Source organism: Leptosomus discolor, chromosome 5 (genome assembly GCF_034619465.1).
Source record: "Leptosomus discolor isolate bLepDis1 chromosome 5, bLepDis1.hap2, whole genome shotgun sequence".
Lineage (NCBI taxonomy): Eukaryota > Metazoa > Chordata > Aves > Leptosomiformes > Leptosomidae > Leptosomus > Leptosomus discolor.
In genome coordinates this window covers 23,037,121-23,053,886 of record NC_141395.1, presented here as the reverse complement: position 1 = coordinate 23,053,886, position 16,766 = coordinate 23,037,121, and the positions used below count along the sequence as shown (strand labels likewise).

The 16,766-nt window shown below is 43.1% G+C and overlaps 1 protein-coding gene across 1 annotated transcript in view; it reads left to right on the top strand.

The window, feature by feature from the left end:
* The first annotated feature begins 3,452 nt into the window (after positions 1-3,452).
* Positions 3,453-16,766, top strand: part of TLK1 (tousled like kinase 1) — a 71,254-nt gene continuing 57,940 nt past the window's right edge. The window contains exon 1 of the mRNA XM_086466077.1: positions 3,453-3,597. Within this exon, the coding sequence (XP_086322203.1) occupies positions 3,453-3,597 (145 nt within the window). The remainder of the gene's footprint in view (positions 3,598-16,766) is intronic.

The following is a 16,766-nucleotide window of genomic DNA, read 5'->3' as shown; positions in this document are numbered from 1 at the left end:
GGGTTACTACTGTGATAAACCTTGCTAACTTCCATTTGACACATTCTCATGAGAAAAATAACACATAGACATTTCACTCCTCTGTTCTGATCTGAATTTTGAGGTCCTCTTCCTTAGCAGTTTGCAAAACTAAGTGAGCTTTCTTGGGCTTCACCTGGAGTTGAGCTTTCCCCTGTATGTAGGTATGTGGCACCTTCTTCATTATTATCTGGTGCAATCCCACTGAAAGGGGATTTCTTATATCTACTACCTCAAGTTATGCCTGATAGCGTGTTTACATAGGAAACCTTGATAGCAGATTACTCTGCTCCTGCAAACTAGAAGGCAAAGAAAAAGATCTAATATTTATTATATTTTTAAAAAAGAGTGAGTAATACTTACTCGGTACTCTTTGAGTTGGATTCAGTTTTTAACTTTTTGGGTGGGTGACACTGAGCTGACTGCTCAGCACTGTGGCCAGTGGACCCCCACTGCGGCCACTGGACCTTGCAAAACTAAGGCAGGGCATTAAAGGAAAAGCATTATGTACATTTATGATGCTATGTAATAAGGGAAGTCTTTTAGAATATGCTTCTAAAAGGCATTAATGAACATGTTCTTCTCTCCTGCTGTGATACTATTAAACTGGTAACACTGAAGCAATGTGGCTTTACAAATAAAGGGATACCTTAAAATCACTGTCAGGTCTAACATGTTAAGAAAGTAGGTTTTCTATGAACTACAGAGAGGAAACATACCAGCTCCATGTATTTTTAGAGTTATATAGATTGTCTTATCTGGAGATCTTCTATGTAATTCACGCCCTGCTTTCAATCTACATCAACAGCTTGCAAAACCAAATGCTATAGCTCTGCTGTATTACAAAAAGCAGACCCCAACCTGTATTTTGCAGCAGGTACCCATTTCTGCCAAGCAGCAGGCACTGTGTTTAATGAGTGCTCTGGTGGGGAGTCCTGCAGTAAGTGCCCACTCACTCCTGGTTCTTCAGTAAGGTACCTTCTAACACATGATGACATATTGCAAAGATCTGATTATTTTTCCTAGTGTTAATTTATGCCAGTTTAAAAGACATCTCGGTGTTTTTATAGTATTTAAACTGCAGGTCTGATAGAAGAAGTAATGAATGGGATCTTCCTCTTCACATCCTGTTCCCCTAGTAAAAGCGACTGGTGATTTATTTAAACAAGGAGTCCCAAACATATCAATGGAATGACTTGTAGGCAAGTTTGTAAGTGAAAGTGGCAGAAAGAATGCTGGTTTATGTATGTTTTTGTAAGGGTGGCAGGGGCTTGTATTAAGTGGATGCAAATGAGTATAAACAAAGAGACTGAATTTCTTTAACTTACTGCTTCTTACTTGGCAGACTCCTAAAGCAGCACGCTGCAGCAGGATATACTCATCAGGAAACAAGGTGCACATTCACTTGTGCTATCATATGGCTTGTGGAATTATGAGTATGTTTTGTTGTTAACCTTGCAAGAAGTTTCTATGCCAGCTGCTAAATATTAATATTGCAGTCAGAGTGAACTAGCGCTGTTTTACTTCATGCCTAAGTACTAGCAATTTCCTGGTGTAATTTGCTTAGGTAAAGCCTGAGAAGTCTTCTCTAGGATCAAGTCTTTAAAAACAAGTAAGTCTTGGTTGAAGTAACAGACCACTTCTCTCTATAGCTGTTACTAAATATATGTCCTGGAACAGATCTATTTAGCAAGTAATCATACTAATTTTTACTTCAAGTTAATACCGAATTGCTAAGAAACTTGCAGCTATGCTGTATACTTGTGGGAGGTGAAGATCTTAGATAATTTGACAGATGTCACTTTAAAAGGAAAAGACAGAATTGGTAACATCTGTGTTGTGCACAGAACTGCAACCCAACAGTAGTAATCTGTTCCTGCCATTCTCAAATAGAGGGGAAAGTAGGTTAGTAGAGGGCCAGGATGTCTCCACACAGCAACCACAAAATGAGCACCATGCCTGGCTGATGAATATACTTCTTTATACATGAAAAATGCAATATATCTGCAAACCACGATATTTTTTAAGTAATCAAAATCATTGTCATACCTAAGTTGCACTCATAAATTAAAAGGCTTTGTTCCAGAACTGATTTTGCCATGTATCTCTCATTCTTAGTGAAGACTATGTTCGCTTTAAGGAAGGAAAAACGGAAAATTTGGTTTAAATTCCGCTATATCTGCACTTTAGCCTAACTCAAGGCGGAACGGAACGTTTTGCAAGATGCACAGGTCAGGCTTGGTGCCCAGCTGGGAGCCCCAGCAGGTGGGGTGAGGCAGGTGAGCGGTGGTGGGGCCTGGCACGTGGCTCCTGCCCGAGTTTCAGTTACTCTGCTGGGAGCCGCTGCTCTGCAGCGAGGCACGTTTCTGGCTGGCGAGTAACACCTTTCCCTCAGGACAACAGCTTCTCTTGGGTCGCCCCGAGTCTCTACCGCCGCACCGTCCTGCTCGGGAAAAGAAAAACACTTGAAATCCGGCAGATCCCTATCAGCCCCTGGAGGAAAAGCTGCAGAAACACCACTCGCCTAGACCCCGCTGGGCAGTGTCCCCCGTTCAGCCCCGCTGCTACTGCACGTACTTAGCGCAGCAGCGGGTTGGGCTCGGGGGGCGCGGTCCCGGCAGCGGCGCGTACCGGCTCCGCTCCCGCGCCGGCCGTCGTGCCTTCCCCCGAGCCCCGCATGGCGGGACGCGGGGGAAGGCGCGACGGCCGGCGCGGGTAGACCGGGCCGCCCAGGAGACCTTGACCGAGGGAGGCGCCGCGGCCTCGGGGGAGCCACGGCCAGCCCCGCCGCGGCGGCCTACGGAGCGCTGCCCGCGGCGCGGAAGGTGCGCGCGGGGGCGGGGTGGGAGGTCCCCGCCGCCGCGGGACGGGCCTGCGTGGGGAAGGGTGAGGGGCGGTCAGCCGGCGGGCGGCTGCGGGCCGGCTCAGGGCAGGGGCCGGGAGCGACCATGCAGGCGGGAGCCGTCCGGCGGGCTCAGGCCGCGCCGCGGGGCAGGTGCGTGCGCGGCGGTGTGCCGCTCCCCGCTCGCCGCCCCTGGGCGGCTACGGCACGGCTACGGCTCGGCTGGGCGCCGGCGGAGCGCGGCGCTCGCTCGGCTCGCGATCGTGTTTGCGCATGACCCCTCCCCGCCTGCGCCCTCCCCTCCCCTCCCCGGCGGCAGCGGCGGCGGCGGGGAAGGTTAGCCTCAGACACAGGCGGCTGCTCGGCGGCGGCGGCCGCGGCGACGCAGTGCAGAGGTGCGGGCAGGTTGCGCTGGCCCCGCGCCCCGTCTCTCCCGCGCCCCGCCTGCCTCCGAAGCCCACTCCTCGCCGGCGGCCTCCCCGCGCCGGTGTCGGGCCGGCCCCCCGGCCATGAGCGCGGCGCTGGGTGTCCCCCCGCCGCGTCGCCTCCCCCGCCGCCCCCGGCGGCTGCCGGGCTCCAGGAAAGTAGCTTGATGAGTGTCCAAAGTAGCAGTGGAAGTTTGGAGGGGCCGCCATCTTGGTCCCGGCTCTCCACGTCCCCACCGAGCCTGCAGGGCTGCTCCGCGGCGGCGGCCTCCCAGCTCCACGGCGCGCCTCCCGGCAAGCCGCCCAAGGAAGGTAACCAGCGCGCCGCGGGGCTGCGCGGGGGGCCCGGCCCTCGGGGAGGGGCCCGGCAGTCGCCGCCGGAGGCCGGTCCCGGGCTGGCGGGGAGCGGCGGTGGGAGAGGCTGGTGCCCCCGGCGGCGGCGGCGGCGGCGGCGGTGTGGGGTCAGCGCTGGGCCCGGTGGCGGTGAGGGGAGCCTCGAGCGCTGGGCGAGCGGGGCCCCGCCGCCCCCGCCCGCGCCTCCTGCCGCCAGTCGTCAGCGCGGCGGCGCCTCGTTGTTCCCCCCTGCCGCCGGGCCGCGGAGAGGGGATCGGCCGCGCTCCCTCCGCTCCCGGGCCGTACGCCCGCTGCCGCTCGCGTCTCCTCCCGCGGCGGCTCTCCTTGGGCGGCCGCTGGCCGCGTCCTCCTCGAAATCGGTTCCCCTCGGCCAGCGGCAAAGTAAAAGTGCTGCGCCGGAGGATGCGGCCGTTGTTGCTGGATGGAGGGAGTCGGGCACTTTTGGCATCATGGAGGTGGGGAGGAGAGAGGGGCCGACACCGGAGGGTTCGTCCCCGTGGGGAAGGCGCCCTCGGGGGCGGCCGGTTTTACGGCCAGAAGTGACAGGGCGCCTTACGGCCACCACGGAATGACTGCAACTTTCTCCTGTCCTCCATCACGCCTTAGATGATAATATTTTTCTCCTCCCTCCCCTGCTCCTCCCCTCTTGTGTTACACCGACAGCGACAGCAGGGTGTTGTGGGTGTTTGCAGGGAATATCTGTATGAAGGTTATGAGCAAACAAGTCCCTTCGCTGTTCCCTTTCGGGTATTGTCTGGTTTTCCTCCTTGCGTTGAAATGTATTGCCACAAGATGTAGCAGTTATACAGCTAGTGAATTGCTCGGTGCTTTTAGATAAAATAACTACTTCCTGAACGCCGGTTAGTGGTGGAGGAGAACTTTTATATGCGGATACTTGCATACCGAGCAGTTGTATAATTTTACTTGATTTGCCCCAGTTTAATGAATACCATGTAGCGTTTCTTGTAGCGTCTGCAAAACGTCATTGCCCAAGCAGGAAACTTGCTAACTTAAAATAGAAATAATAGCGAAAATGGTGAGTCTTTGTTTTTCAGGTCTTCCTGTAGCTGCTTGCTTGTTTGGTGGTTTTTTTTGTTTTTTTTTTTTTTTTGGTTGATAGCAGATGTAAGGACTTGGTAACAGGGATTCTACATCCTGAAAACATGCAGTCCTTGTTTCTCCATTTTCCACGCCAGTAGTTGTCAGACTTGTATCACTCTGTGCCACTTTTGCACACGCTCCTGCAGGTAGATTGACATGAAATGCTCTAGAAAATACCTGGAAAGGAATTATGGTATATGTTAAAGATGCTGAGTAAAGTGGCAGGCATTTTGTGCTCATCTTCTCTGGGAAACCGAAGCTCTTAGGAAAACAACAACCACTGGCCAAATATGTAGTTTAAGTTTATCAAGAGTGCGTTTCTTCAGTGTTCAACACTTGTTATGAATATATGTACATATAATATTCACATAGAGTGTGTACGTGAGGTGGTTTTGGATGTATTTCAGATATGTGGCGTACAAGCCTGAAGTGTTTATTGCAGCACAATTTATATACCTATTTATTTTAAAGAAAATTGGTGTTCCTTGAGTATCTCTATAGAGACAAGGAAAAACATTTCTGTGAAATTAGTTTTTTAACGTCATGATGATGCTTTTTACTTTTTTTCTTTCTTACAACTCATGCCGTTGGATTTTTCTGGATACTGTAATTTATATCCTCTAATAATACCGATTCAGGGTTACAGAGTAATCAGAACCCTGGTCTTTCCTTGGTACTATAATGTGCTCTATTTGCATAGTGTTCCTGGGTTGTGATAATTGTGCATCCTCACTAGGTAGTTCTGTTTGAAAATCAGCATAAGCTGCCAGCCATGCTTCGGTTTATATTTTGCGTTCATGCTTGTGAGATGTTATCAGGACACCTTACTTTATGTGCGTACATTTTACAATGAAGTACCTTGCCTGAAAGCAGTAGGCCCTGAAATATGAACATGTCAGTACATTCATAGATATTTGCTTATATACGTGAAAGAATGATGTCAGATTGAACTAGTAAGTGTGCAGTATTTGCAGTGCAGTGTATATATAGGAGTTTGTGTTCTCATTGGTTCTGAACTTGGGATACCTTGTGATGTTAACAGAGGTTATGAGCTTTGGAGCAGTGCATGAGGCTGCCAGCCCGTACGGGATCAGAGCTGCATCGCTGCTAATGCCTGTGCCGGTTTTGAGTGGGTAGTATTTCCAGATACGGTGCATTCAGTACTTGGGCTGAGCTTGTGGCCTGGCCTGGCCTCGTTTGTGGATGCACATCCCTTTAGTTGGCTTCTGTGACAGTTAGGCCCATGTTGCCCTCAGATGTGCAGGCCTCCACTGCATGCACCATGTGTGCTGTGGTTTATCCGCCCTTACCTGTGATTCACTGTGAAAGTCTGGCATGAGCCCACGTCTCTCATATGGGCTTTTAAAGGTTCTGATTTATTAAGAACAGAAACCCTGACACTCTGCTTTAGGAAGTCCTAAAAATATTCTGGGAAGCTCTAATATGGAGAAAGCAGAAAGAAAAGCTCAGGCATATATAACTATTGCACAAAATTATTTTTTAAAAAAATTGCAATGCCTTGTCAGTACCAAAAAAGGACTGCTTGGGAAATAAAAGTGAAATTAAAATAATTTTTTTTGAACTGCACTACAACATTGCAGCAACACTTTTCATTGGATGTTATCTTCTATGTCTTGACTTAACAGGGGCATCATGGCTTAGGTGTCTGGATTTGAATTTATGTTTTAAGGTTTTAAAATGAAAGGACTGGAGTGGACTTGAATACAATTGCATCTATATGCTTTTATTGGACCAGAATTGTCTCTTGTTTGTATTTCAGTATAGCTTGTAAATGTCTGTAGTTCTGTCAATTGTTTTATATGCCAATAACTTCTCTGTGGGATATGTGTTCACTTACTCAAGAGCCCTGCAGTAGATGCTATCAGGAATTTAGGAGGACTGCTATGCAGTATTATTTTACAAACAGAATGTGATCGTGTGGCTAAACTGTGCCACAGCTCACATAATTTCAATCACACAACTTCAAGAAGTTTCTTGACTTTTGACCATTTTATGTGTGTAATTAAAAAGACCAAAGTGCATAGCTGGAAAGTGCTGTTTTGTACATTGGGGATGTTCATATCATTGCTGACAAGGTAGAGAGACATAAGAGATTTTGGGAGATACATATGAGTGACTTGGAATAGCTTCTCTTTTGAGGTTGGGGGCAGTGCCACAGTGTGATAGGCAAGCGTGATGCTTTGCAAGTTATTTTTTGTGTGTGCAGTTGGCTTTGAACACTTTACTAAAAGCAAAACAGAATGCCAGATACAACTATTAGTTACCATGATAGGAATGTGAATTTTCAGTTTTCAAATTTGAGCCCAAATTAACATATGATGACAAAATGGTAAATAAACTCATGACATGTATTTGGCACTCTTTGAAGAACTGATGTTGTAGGTGTAGCAAATTTTGTTGGTGAACTTTTTTTTTTAAATTTGATAAATGTATGTTATTTGTATTTATTGCTGCCTAAAATGTGATGGTAATTATCCGTTTGAGCATAAAGGTACAGTTAGTACCCTCCTTGGGTTTCCAGTCTAGGAAATTTTTCTAGATGCCAGGTTGTGTCACATATGCTACATACGGTATGTTGATCCATGAACGTGAAAGCTACTTGATCCTATTAAAACTTCCAGGGTGTTTTTTTTTTCTGTTGTTTGCTTGTAGTGTAAGATCTCAACTGCTTTATTTGTTTAACCAGTAAGTTCTCAGTAAGTTTGTTGTTTTTTATTGTTCAGCTGTAGATTCAGAATTTTATGGATTTGGCCAGTTTGTATGGGAGCAGAGAACAGTAACACTTTGCTTTTAAAGGTAATGGTACATTTTTACTTAGGATGAGCACAGCAATCAAGAGAGTTTTTAGGCTGTCTGTAGCATGAGCAGGTGTTGTGTAAGACTGTTGTTCCACTGATATGTGCAGATTCTAGCTTGGGATAATGTTGCTGGTTTTGTTGCAGATGTGGTTCTCATAGTGAGCTGGTGCTTATGACTGATTCTTAGGAGATTTTTATAGCGTGTCCAAATGAGAAATGGGAAAAAATGACCTTTTTTTAACATGGGCCCTTATTTGAATTTGGTTTTCTAAAAGGTGAGTGGTACAGAGAATAGAGCAAATTAGTACCTGGGTGATGGTTTTGTTTTAATTCTGTTCTAACTTGCCTAGAATGGAATTTCCTATTAAACTATTCAATTGTAAATGGAGAGGGAATCAATACCTTTAAGGACAAGCTGTTTATTATTATCTAAATTCAAATAAAAAGCTTGTTATTTCTCTCATTCTTTTTTTCCCCCTTTTTTTTTTTTGTTTGCTTTTTCTTTTGGCAAGTAAATTTTTTTCTTCAGCTTGCTGGAGAAAACTTGCTTATTAGTGATAACTCTGGTCTGCAGTTAGCCTTGACATTGCTTTGGATTTTCTTGGAGCCTGGTAATGCTAAATGATTGCTAAATACTGTTGGGACTCCTGGGGAAGGCTACTGTATACATGTGCATCGTGGTCAAAGTTAGGTCTATAGAATTTTGCAACCTGAGGTGTGGAGATTATGGAAATATGGCAGACTTAAATAAGCCTTTATGCTTTCTGTGTTCTTGATAGAAGCTTGTGTTTTAAAGTAGTACTTGCCCCCAATCCAGATAACTCCCATACTAAATTTCTTGCCCCCATGCTGAGGGGTTTTTTTACACAAGAAAATGTTGAAGTTAGTAAATTGTGTTTATGCAGTAGAGTATTTCCTAAACTGTCACTCTGCTAAAATGTAAAAGCAAGCAAGGTGAACGTAAAAGCAAGCAAGGTGAGGGGAAAAGCTTTTTTCTGTTTGGCTTGTTTCAACTGTAAAAGAGGAAAAGGGGGATTTGGTTTGACAAAGGGCTCCGAGTGGAGGTGAAGGTGGGTAGAGGAAGAAGAGTGGTCAGGGTTTCTGTTGAGAATGCTGGTGCTCCGGTTGTGGTCATTGGAGAGCCATTAAACAGAAGCTGGCCGCCATGATACAACCCAGTTTCTCAGGTGGGCTTGCAAGTAGAAAACTTCTAGTGGTTGCTGAAGATAACAAGGGATGAGTACTGCGCTTTATGTTCAGTACTTAAGGATTGAGTCTGGTAGCAGTAGAGAAGGGTTAGCGAGCTTCAGAAGGTCTTTTGGATCCTACATTTCCTTTCATCTTGACTCCATCTTTACTGAGATGCTCTGTTTGGGATAGAAACTTAAGAGTCTGCTTCCTTCCCAGGCACCTTCTCTCTGGAGGTCTTACTCCTTTCTTTCATTCCTGAGCAGAGTGCTGGGATATGCCAGCAGAAAAATCCTGGCAGCCAGCCTTTCCCTGGGGAGGATGTGGTAGGTGTTGGGAACATGAATGCTTGTAAGCTTTAATCAATCTCAGTCAAATTTAGTCCCAGAAGAGGGGAGTAGAAGGGCTTAAGTGGGGTTGGACATGCTGAGGATTGACAGGGGAAGGGTGGGGCTGTGCGAACCTTTGGGGGTGGGTCCGTGCTGGAGGGATTGACTGAAATCAGAGTGATTATATTACTAATTTTAATCATTACTTAAATCAGGGAGCAGGAAATCCTGATTAAATAATTGTTTTTAATTTTATTTTGCATTTGTGCTTAATTATTTTTCTTAAAGAAAAGTTGATTCTAATTGGTGTAATTTGATCATGCCTCTTGCTGGGCAGAAGGGTATGCATCTATATGCATTTATTTAAGTAGTTACGCAGCTTAGATTCTTAATGTTTAAGAAACATAGTTCCCCATGCCTTAGACAGCTTTTAGCTAACTTTATTAACTAAATAAAATGAATCCTAATTGTGCTAGATACATAAGAAGAAATAAATATATCTAAATGTGTTTTACATTTAAACCAGGCTAAGTAGAACTGTCTGTAGTTTGTGAAATGAGTGTTAATTCTTGTCACTGCGCCTTGCAAGATTTGTAGTTAATATATCAAATCCAGTCACCGTTCCTTCTTGTTTATCATTTGGAAAAGAAAGCCAGGCTTTCCTGCTTTCCAAGTTGTCAGTTGCTCTTTAGCAGTTCCTAGTGAACCAACTGTTGAAGTGGTTGAACAAATGAAAATGGCAGAAGCGGTTGCTGGTGAAAGCCAGTTGAGTGCTTCAAGTCAATCAAGTGCTTCAGAGCTCTGATTTGGGTGGCTCGCCGGCAGCTTCCAGCGATGTGATCGTTTGGCTGCCAGCAGAGCATTAAAGTTTGTATTGTTTGAATGTATTTTTCCCTTGTATGAATTTAATAGACCATAAACTTTAAACCTCACCATAGATTCTTACTGCTTCAAGTTTAGCTTAAATGTTTAACACTGGGGTGTCTTTCTAAAATAAGCAAATAAGAAAAATTATCTACCCTGTGCTCAAAAGGCCTTTTTAGCTTTAGCTGGAGAGTCTCTGAGGCCGACAATTGTCCTCGAAGGATTTAGAGGGAAAGCTAGGGATTATTGGATGATTACACAACTGCGATGGGAATCTGGTTGCTTTGGAATGGGAAGCCTAATTTACGGGAGCTTTTATGTGAAACTGGATGTCATGGAGGTCAGTATTCCCTGGGACCGCCTCTGCTTACTGAGAGGTGCCAGCAGGAGCATTAAGTAATGTATCTTGCCCCATCATATCTGCACAGTCTTAAGTGGGTGGAAACTTAAACGCCACGGTGCTTTCTTTATAATGTCCTTAAAAACAAAGCACTCTGCACTTCAGATTTTAAGAGATGAGGATGGTGGTAAGAAACTCCAGAGTGCCTTTTACAGGAAATGAAGCCCGACGATATTTACTTGGAGACTGGCAAGTACTGGATTCCATTTCTTTGGACTTCTAATACAGCTACACCTATAAGAGAAAAGAAGAAAAGTTTATTTGTTTTTTTTTTTTGAGGAATAACAGGAAATCTTGATGCTTTTAGAAAAATCTGTTGTATGATGTCACATACACCCGACCTTTTAGATATTTAATTTTATGACTGTACCTTGGGCTCAGAGCATATAGCTTTGAGCTATAGGCACTGTGTCCTGCGGCTGAAGCTTCTGGTGGGTTGCGAACTTTTATTTTTTTGGTAATAGAACCTCTGTACTATACGTGTAAGGGCAACAAATTGAGAAGTAATGTTAAATATACAAATAAATATTTAAGTTGCTTTTCATAACTCACATAAGTCTGAAAGAATATAGTTTAGGTTCTGGTCTGTACTTCATGGGTCTCTGATGCCCTTGGGATCATGCAGCTTTAACAACAGAGGTGTTCCCCATTTCTCTTCACCACTGAACTCTTGGACCTCTTGATTCTATGGAGACAAACTTATATGATGCTACAAGTAGGATTTCTTATACTTCTTTCTTGCACTCTGTGGCTTAGGCTAATCAGGCCTGTACACTGCGTAGCTATATTTGTTAAGTATTGTTTTTTCTAGCTAAGGCTGTGTTCTCATATGTTCTACATTTTTTTTCTCCTAAATTTTGCAGCTGTACTTCAGCCAATGCTTTTTTTTTTTTTTTTTTTTTTTGGTGCCCTGATAACCTCTTTCTAGCTATTTTGGCCCTCAGGGACGTTGCGGCCTTTGCTGTTTCTTAGCTTGTTCTTGGTAAAAGTGATGAGAGAAGTAGTGTCCTTAAATAAGTTCATATTTTCATTGTAAAGCAAATGAAAATAAAATCCACACGTTATTAATAATATACTCATTAACATCAATAGAAAGATGTATTTTTAAATTAATATATACAGAATTATAATTTAAACTGTATTTATTTGTTTAGACAGGGCAAACTTTTTGATCGACACTGGTGACTTGCAGCAAGATTTATATTTTTCTAAGCAATATCATTGTAAAGGCCAACTGTATTTGCACATATAAAACTGTAATGAAACCAGTTCTCTTAATAAGTATGTTGTTTGTTTGGTGAAAAATAGAGTAACTTTGAAATAGATTTGTTTTTTTCTTTTACAAACATTTTGCAGCTACTACGCTGGAGATCTTTAATACCTGTAAAATGTTTTCCTTCATAAACTACCATAATATTTGTAAAAGAGAAAAAAACAAAGCTATTTCAAAGTTACTCTATTTTTCACCAAACAAACAACATACTTATTAAGAGAACTGGTTTCATTACAGTTTTGTGTATCTACAATTATCTGCAATCTCGATGGGTAATGATCTGTTTTTAACAATTCTGTTAACAGTTGTATTAAAAGATGTATCAAAAGTTTTGAGACTTTTCAAAGTAAAAGTCATTTGTTACTGCTAAGGTGTATCCAAGAAAGTGTCTTGCTTCCCCTTCCCAAGTCTTTCCCCCAGAGTGTGTTCCCTTCACCAGCCAGGTGAGAACTTATACTGTGGTGAGAAGAGCGGTGGTGGTCTAGGTGCTGTGGTTATCTTCATAATTTTTTTTTTTTTTTTTTGGTTCAGTTGTTGTAGTGATAATTGTAAAGAGTAGATTTATAGGTATTAGTCACTAGATTGGTTTGTTTGTTTGTTGTTTCTTTTGCAAGTCAGTTGTTCCTTGAGCTGGCTGTCATTTGGGAGCAGTTGTGTCTTTGATAGGTGTTTTAGAAACTTTTTGATTATTAGTGTTGCATTTTTGTTTCAGTAGTTTTATTCACAGTACTGATCTATGGTAAAATGCTGTCTCGCAAGTTTTCTACAAGCTTAAGTTAAAGTGGAGTAATTCTTGTTACAGTACCTTTGTGTTTAGTATTATGAAGGGCCATTATGGGGAGTGGGATGTTGATATTTTAAAGTTACTGTAGGATGCAAATAGAAGTAATTCCTGAAGATGCAGGTTTAGAATTTTTGAATGAGATACAAAATGCAGTTTTTGCTGTGCGTGTTATTGCCTCAATATGTGCTTGATTTTTGTGAAGTTCATTGCCTATTTAATTTACCTCTACTTATATAATCAGATTGCATATTACCTCTCTCTAATTAAATTGTGTTAGTAAATGATTGTGATACTAATAATGCCTAAGGGGGGTGACACCAGTATTCAAACTATGAAAGGCAAATATCATGGTCTTTACTTACTTGTTAGACAGTATTTTGTATTCTGCATCCATAGATTTATTTTTTTTCAGTCCCTTGCTTGATACATGCTGTCACATCCAGAGCATCCAAGTGGATAGTATTAAGGAAGAGGTAACTTTATATATCATGCGTGTGCACACTTTTATATAAAAACAAAATGTTTGTGTGAAGTCTGGAGGAGCTCTCTGTTTAGTCATTAGGAATACTAATGTTGTTAGGAACCCCATCCCCCATATCAGTCTCATAAACAAGCTAAGAGTACACAAAAACTTAGCTGCTTTTTAGTAAAAACGTTATAAGTTCCTATTGTCTCTTACTACATACATTTAAAAAAAACAGTTTCATTTTTTCAAATACGTAATTTTGTTAAACCTGCTGATTAGCATTGCAGATGATAGAAGATTTGGCTGCTAGATTAATTGTGCTGGTTTTGCCATACCTTGAGTTTTAGGGGTTTTTTATTGCTGTTCACTTTTAAACAGAGGAGTAGAAACATGTAGGGTTCACAAAAAAACAATCTGGTTGTGTATTAGATTATGTATTAATATTATATTTCTTCTATTTTTCTCTCTGTTTGTTATACTTAAAACATATATCATAATTTGGGAATGAAATATGGAAGCTATGACAACAAAATAATTTCCAGTAAATGACCTTAATAGTGATTTCCCCCCGCCCCGTGTCGTGTGATTGAAAGTTGACCTGATTTGTTCTCCTGGCTAAATCGCAACGTGCTGTTCTCTCTGAGCCTTTCACTTGTTTTTCTTTTCTAGAGAAGTGCAAACAATGGGCACCAATCTCTGCCAGTGTCTGACACCACCTTCCTGCTGTTTTCTTTAAATCTCTTTTTCTTCAAGTTTTTTCATACAAAAAAAAGAGAGAGAACTTGCTATTTTTCCTTTTATTTCTGTTGTTCTTGCGACTTTGAAATCCCGTCTTTCTAAGGGAAAGGAGTGATGAGGCAGCAGTACCAGTGACTGTCAGAAGTTGCAGAATTTGGTGGTGTGCCACCATCCCTGTATCTCTCTGGGTGGGGTGTGTGCTCTCTCCTAGACCAGGTCCACTGTCAACCTGCCTCCTCCTACCACTGGTTTCACTTACTGACCAGTGCGGGGCCACAAGGGTGACCACCAGTCTTGTCCTCCTCCTCTGCTTCCCTTGTGCTTTTCTAAACTGTCATTTTCCTTGTCAAACGGTGGTCCCCCTGCTCAGCTTTCATTTGTGCATGCTGTTGATTTTGCTGGAGGGAGCGTAGTCTTTGATAAAGGGAGCAAGTCGATGCAGTAGAAGCAGGAACCTTCCGGACGCTCAAGCATTGTCCGCCCACACTCAGCTGGAGGTGCACTTGGTGACACGGTTTTGCAGGGATGTAGCCGGGAGTCTCTCCTCTTGTGTCCCGTGGCGTGTCACCATGCAGGAGTTCTCCCACTGTAGTGCCGGCAGCAATAATGAGTGCTTTGTGCAGTTAGGAGTTTGCAGATGCCAGTGTCTAGAAAGACTGGAGAGGAATGTTGGTTTGTCTTGTGTGTCAAAATTCTGCTTGACCACCAGTTGCCACTTGAGAAATGGTAAAATCCAGTTTTGATTGTTGTGGATAAAAGTCCAAATGAGGGGTTTTTGGGAAATGACAGGTTTTGTTAGTATTTTTTCAGTCTTTAATAGTGGAAATTCCTTATGGTTTTTAGGTTTAAGTCAAGAGAGGCTGTCACAATTGTATTTTGTTACGTCCATTGAGTCATTGAATCTGTTGGGTTTGTTGTATGATCCAAGGACACTGAGCAGCAGAATTTATTTCTGGTAAAATGAGACATTTTTAGTACAACTTCTCTCGTTTGGTAAATAATCATGTTAGCATGTAGTACTCACAGAACAATATTTTGTTATGTAAAAGCAGTAAATGAAAATAGTGAATTAGTGATTCAGGTAACTACCAAAATAGATGGTGTGACTAGCTGTCAGGGGTGTAAAAAAGGGTTTTGATTAGAGACTAAACTGATAATTTTTTTTCTAACAGTTATACCAAAATCTGCATGGTGTACTTGATCACATTTGTGACCTTCTATTTAGAAGCTTTCCTGTGTGTGGACTTTACCACGTGTGCATAATAGCTGTGGTGGTGCGGTATCAGCCACAGCCATGGCTGCTGGCTCTGGGGGCGCGCGGTATGGCTCGGCCCTGCCGGCTGTGGTGGCTCTGCTAGGCTTGGTCAGGGCGAGGAGGGAGGCCTCCAACTGTTTTTTCTCCTTTGCCATTGGTGAAACTTTCTCCTTCCTGATGTGTTTTTATTCACTTGCTTTTACTAGTTCTTAAATTTCACTTGTCTTTCCTTCACTGATGTAGCCCGCTAAAGCGGCAGGCTTGGGGAGGGAGTGTAGTGTGTGGCAGGTGCCCCCATGCATATGGAGACTTGTCAGGGCTTTAGACTTGTCTGACTGTACAGGCACTGGTCTCATTTGGACTGACTGGTGATGGAGGTAAGCCTGTCTCAGTTCTGGATCCTCTCTAAGTCCATCATAGATTTGTTAATAGATTTATTCAGTTTTAAAAGATGTGTGTGGTTAGCTTGGTGTTCAGTTACCCCCAAAGACAAGAGTGTGGAAGCAGTTGTGTTAAATGTACACCAAGTGAAACTCACCCTGATTTGTGAACCATTGGTAAGGTGTGCTGCTACCTCCCAGTAGCACTGGCTGTTCTGTCCCTGTCAAATCAGCTGTAGGAACGAGGCTTAGGGAAGCCCACTTCAAACATCCAAGGAATTTCATGGTCCTCCCCTGCATCTGGTGTGAGCTATTTTAAGGAGAAGTCCTGCTTTATCTCCTGTCAGTTGGGGAAGAGAACTTGGATCACACTTGGTTTTGCTTAAATTATAGCCGCAGGGGTCCACAGAAGCCAGTGTAGTGCCCATATCCTTTAACTAAGAAGAAATGTGGTTAGTTTTGTAGGGCAACAAGTACTATGCAGCTGAGTGTTCAGGTGCTTCTACATGGTGGATGATGTTAATTGCACAGAATTATTTTTACTGGTGTCTTGAAATATGTTTTGACAACATACCTGATTTTTTTTTTTTTTCCCAATTTGCAATATCAAAGACTTGTAACTCTGCCCTTTCTTAATTTCTTGTTGCCCTCAGGGCTTTAACTGCATTTATGTTATGAAATTTTATTCACGTGATCATAGACTTTGTTCCATGAAGTCTGTTCCTCGCTCAGCCTGCAAGATGGGCAGTGTTGAAAGGAATGAGAATCCTTTCTTTCTTCTAAAACTTGAATGAAAGTGATAGTATAGCAGAAAAGAAAGCTAGTTTAAAATTAGGCAACGAGTGCTGGATAGGAGAAACGGCTGTAATGCAGATTTCTTTAATGATAATGCTGAGCAACACTAAAACCGCATTTTTGACAGATGATTACATAGGATGTTTCTTTGTCTGTGAACTGGGTGGGTGCTGAATTTTTAAAAATGTTCAGTACACAAAGTTGCAAATGAATTTAATGTATACTGTTGGTATCATCAGGCTTTGTAGCTGTGCTATAAGAAGGATGAGTACAAAGTTTAAAATATTTTTTTCCACTTAGCCGTAAACTTGGTTTTTCACTGATTCATGTATGATTTAATACGAGTCTAATTTTTTCCCTATATGTAGAACGGGAGCAATGCTGCAAGGTCCTAGGAAAATGCAGGTGTAGTCATTGACATGTCAGCTTTGTGTGTGTGTGTAATTTGTCTATTTAGAGCTGTATTCCGAGAGGCTCCTCCCTGTGAGGGACTTTGAGGAAATGAGTTTCTTCCCCTCTTCAGTGAAGCTCAGATTGTCTTATCAGTTCTTATCAACTGCTGATTGAGTTGTAAATTAAAAAAAAAACCAAAAACACAAACCCTAAGGAACAGTTTTTAGTTGCTGGAACCTTTGAGCGCTACCTAGCCTCTAGACAGTGTGCCTGCAAAAGAAACGTAGCCATCTAGCAGGTAGCATGGCCCTACTCAGCGTGGCAGGGCAGGAACCCCATTGC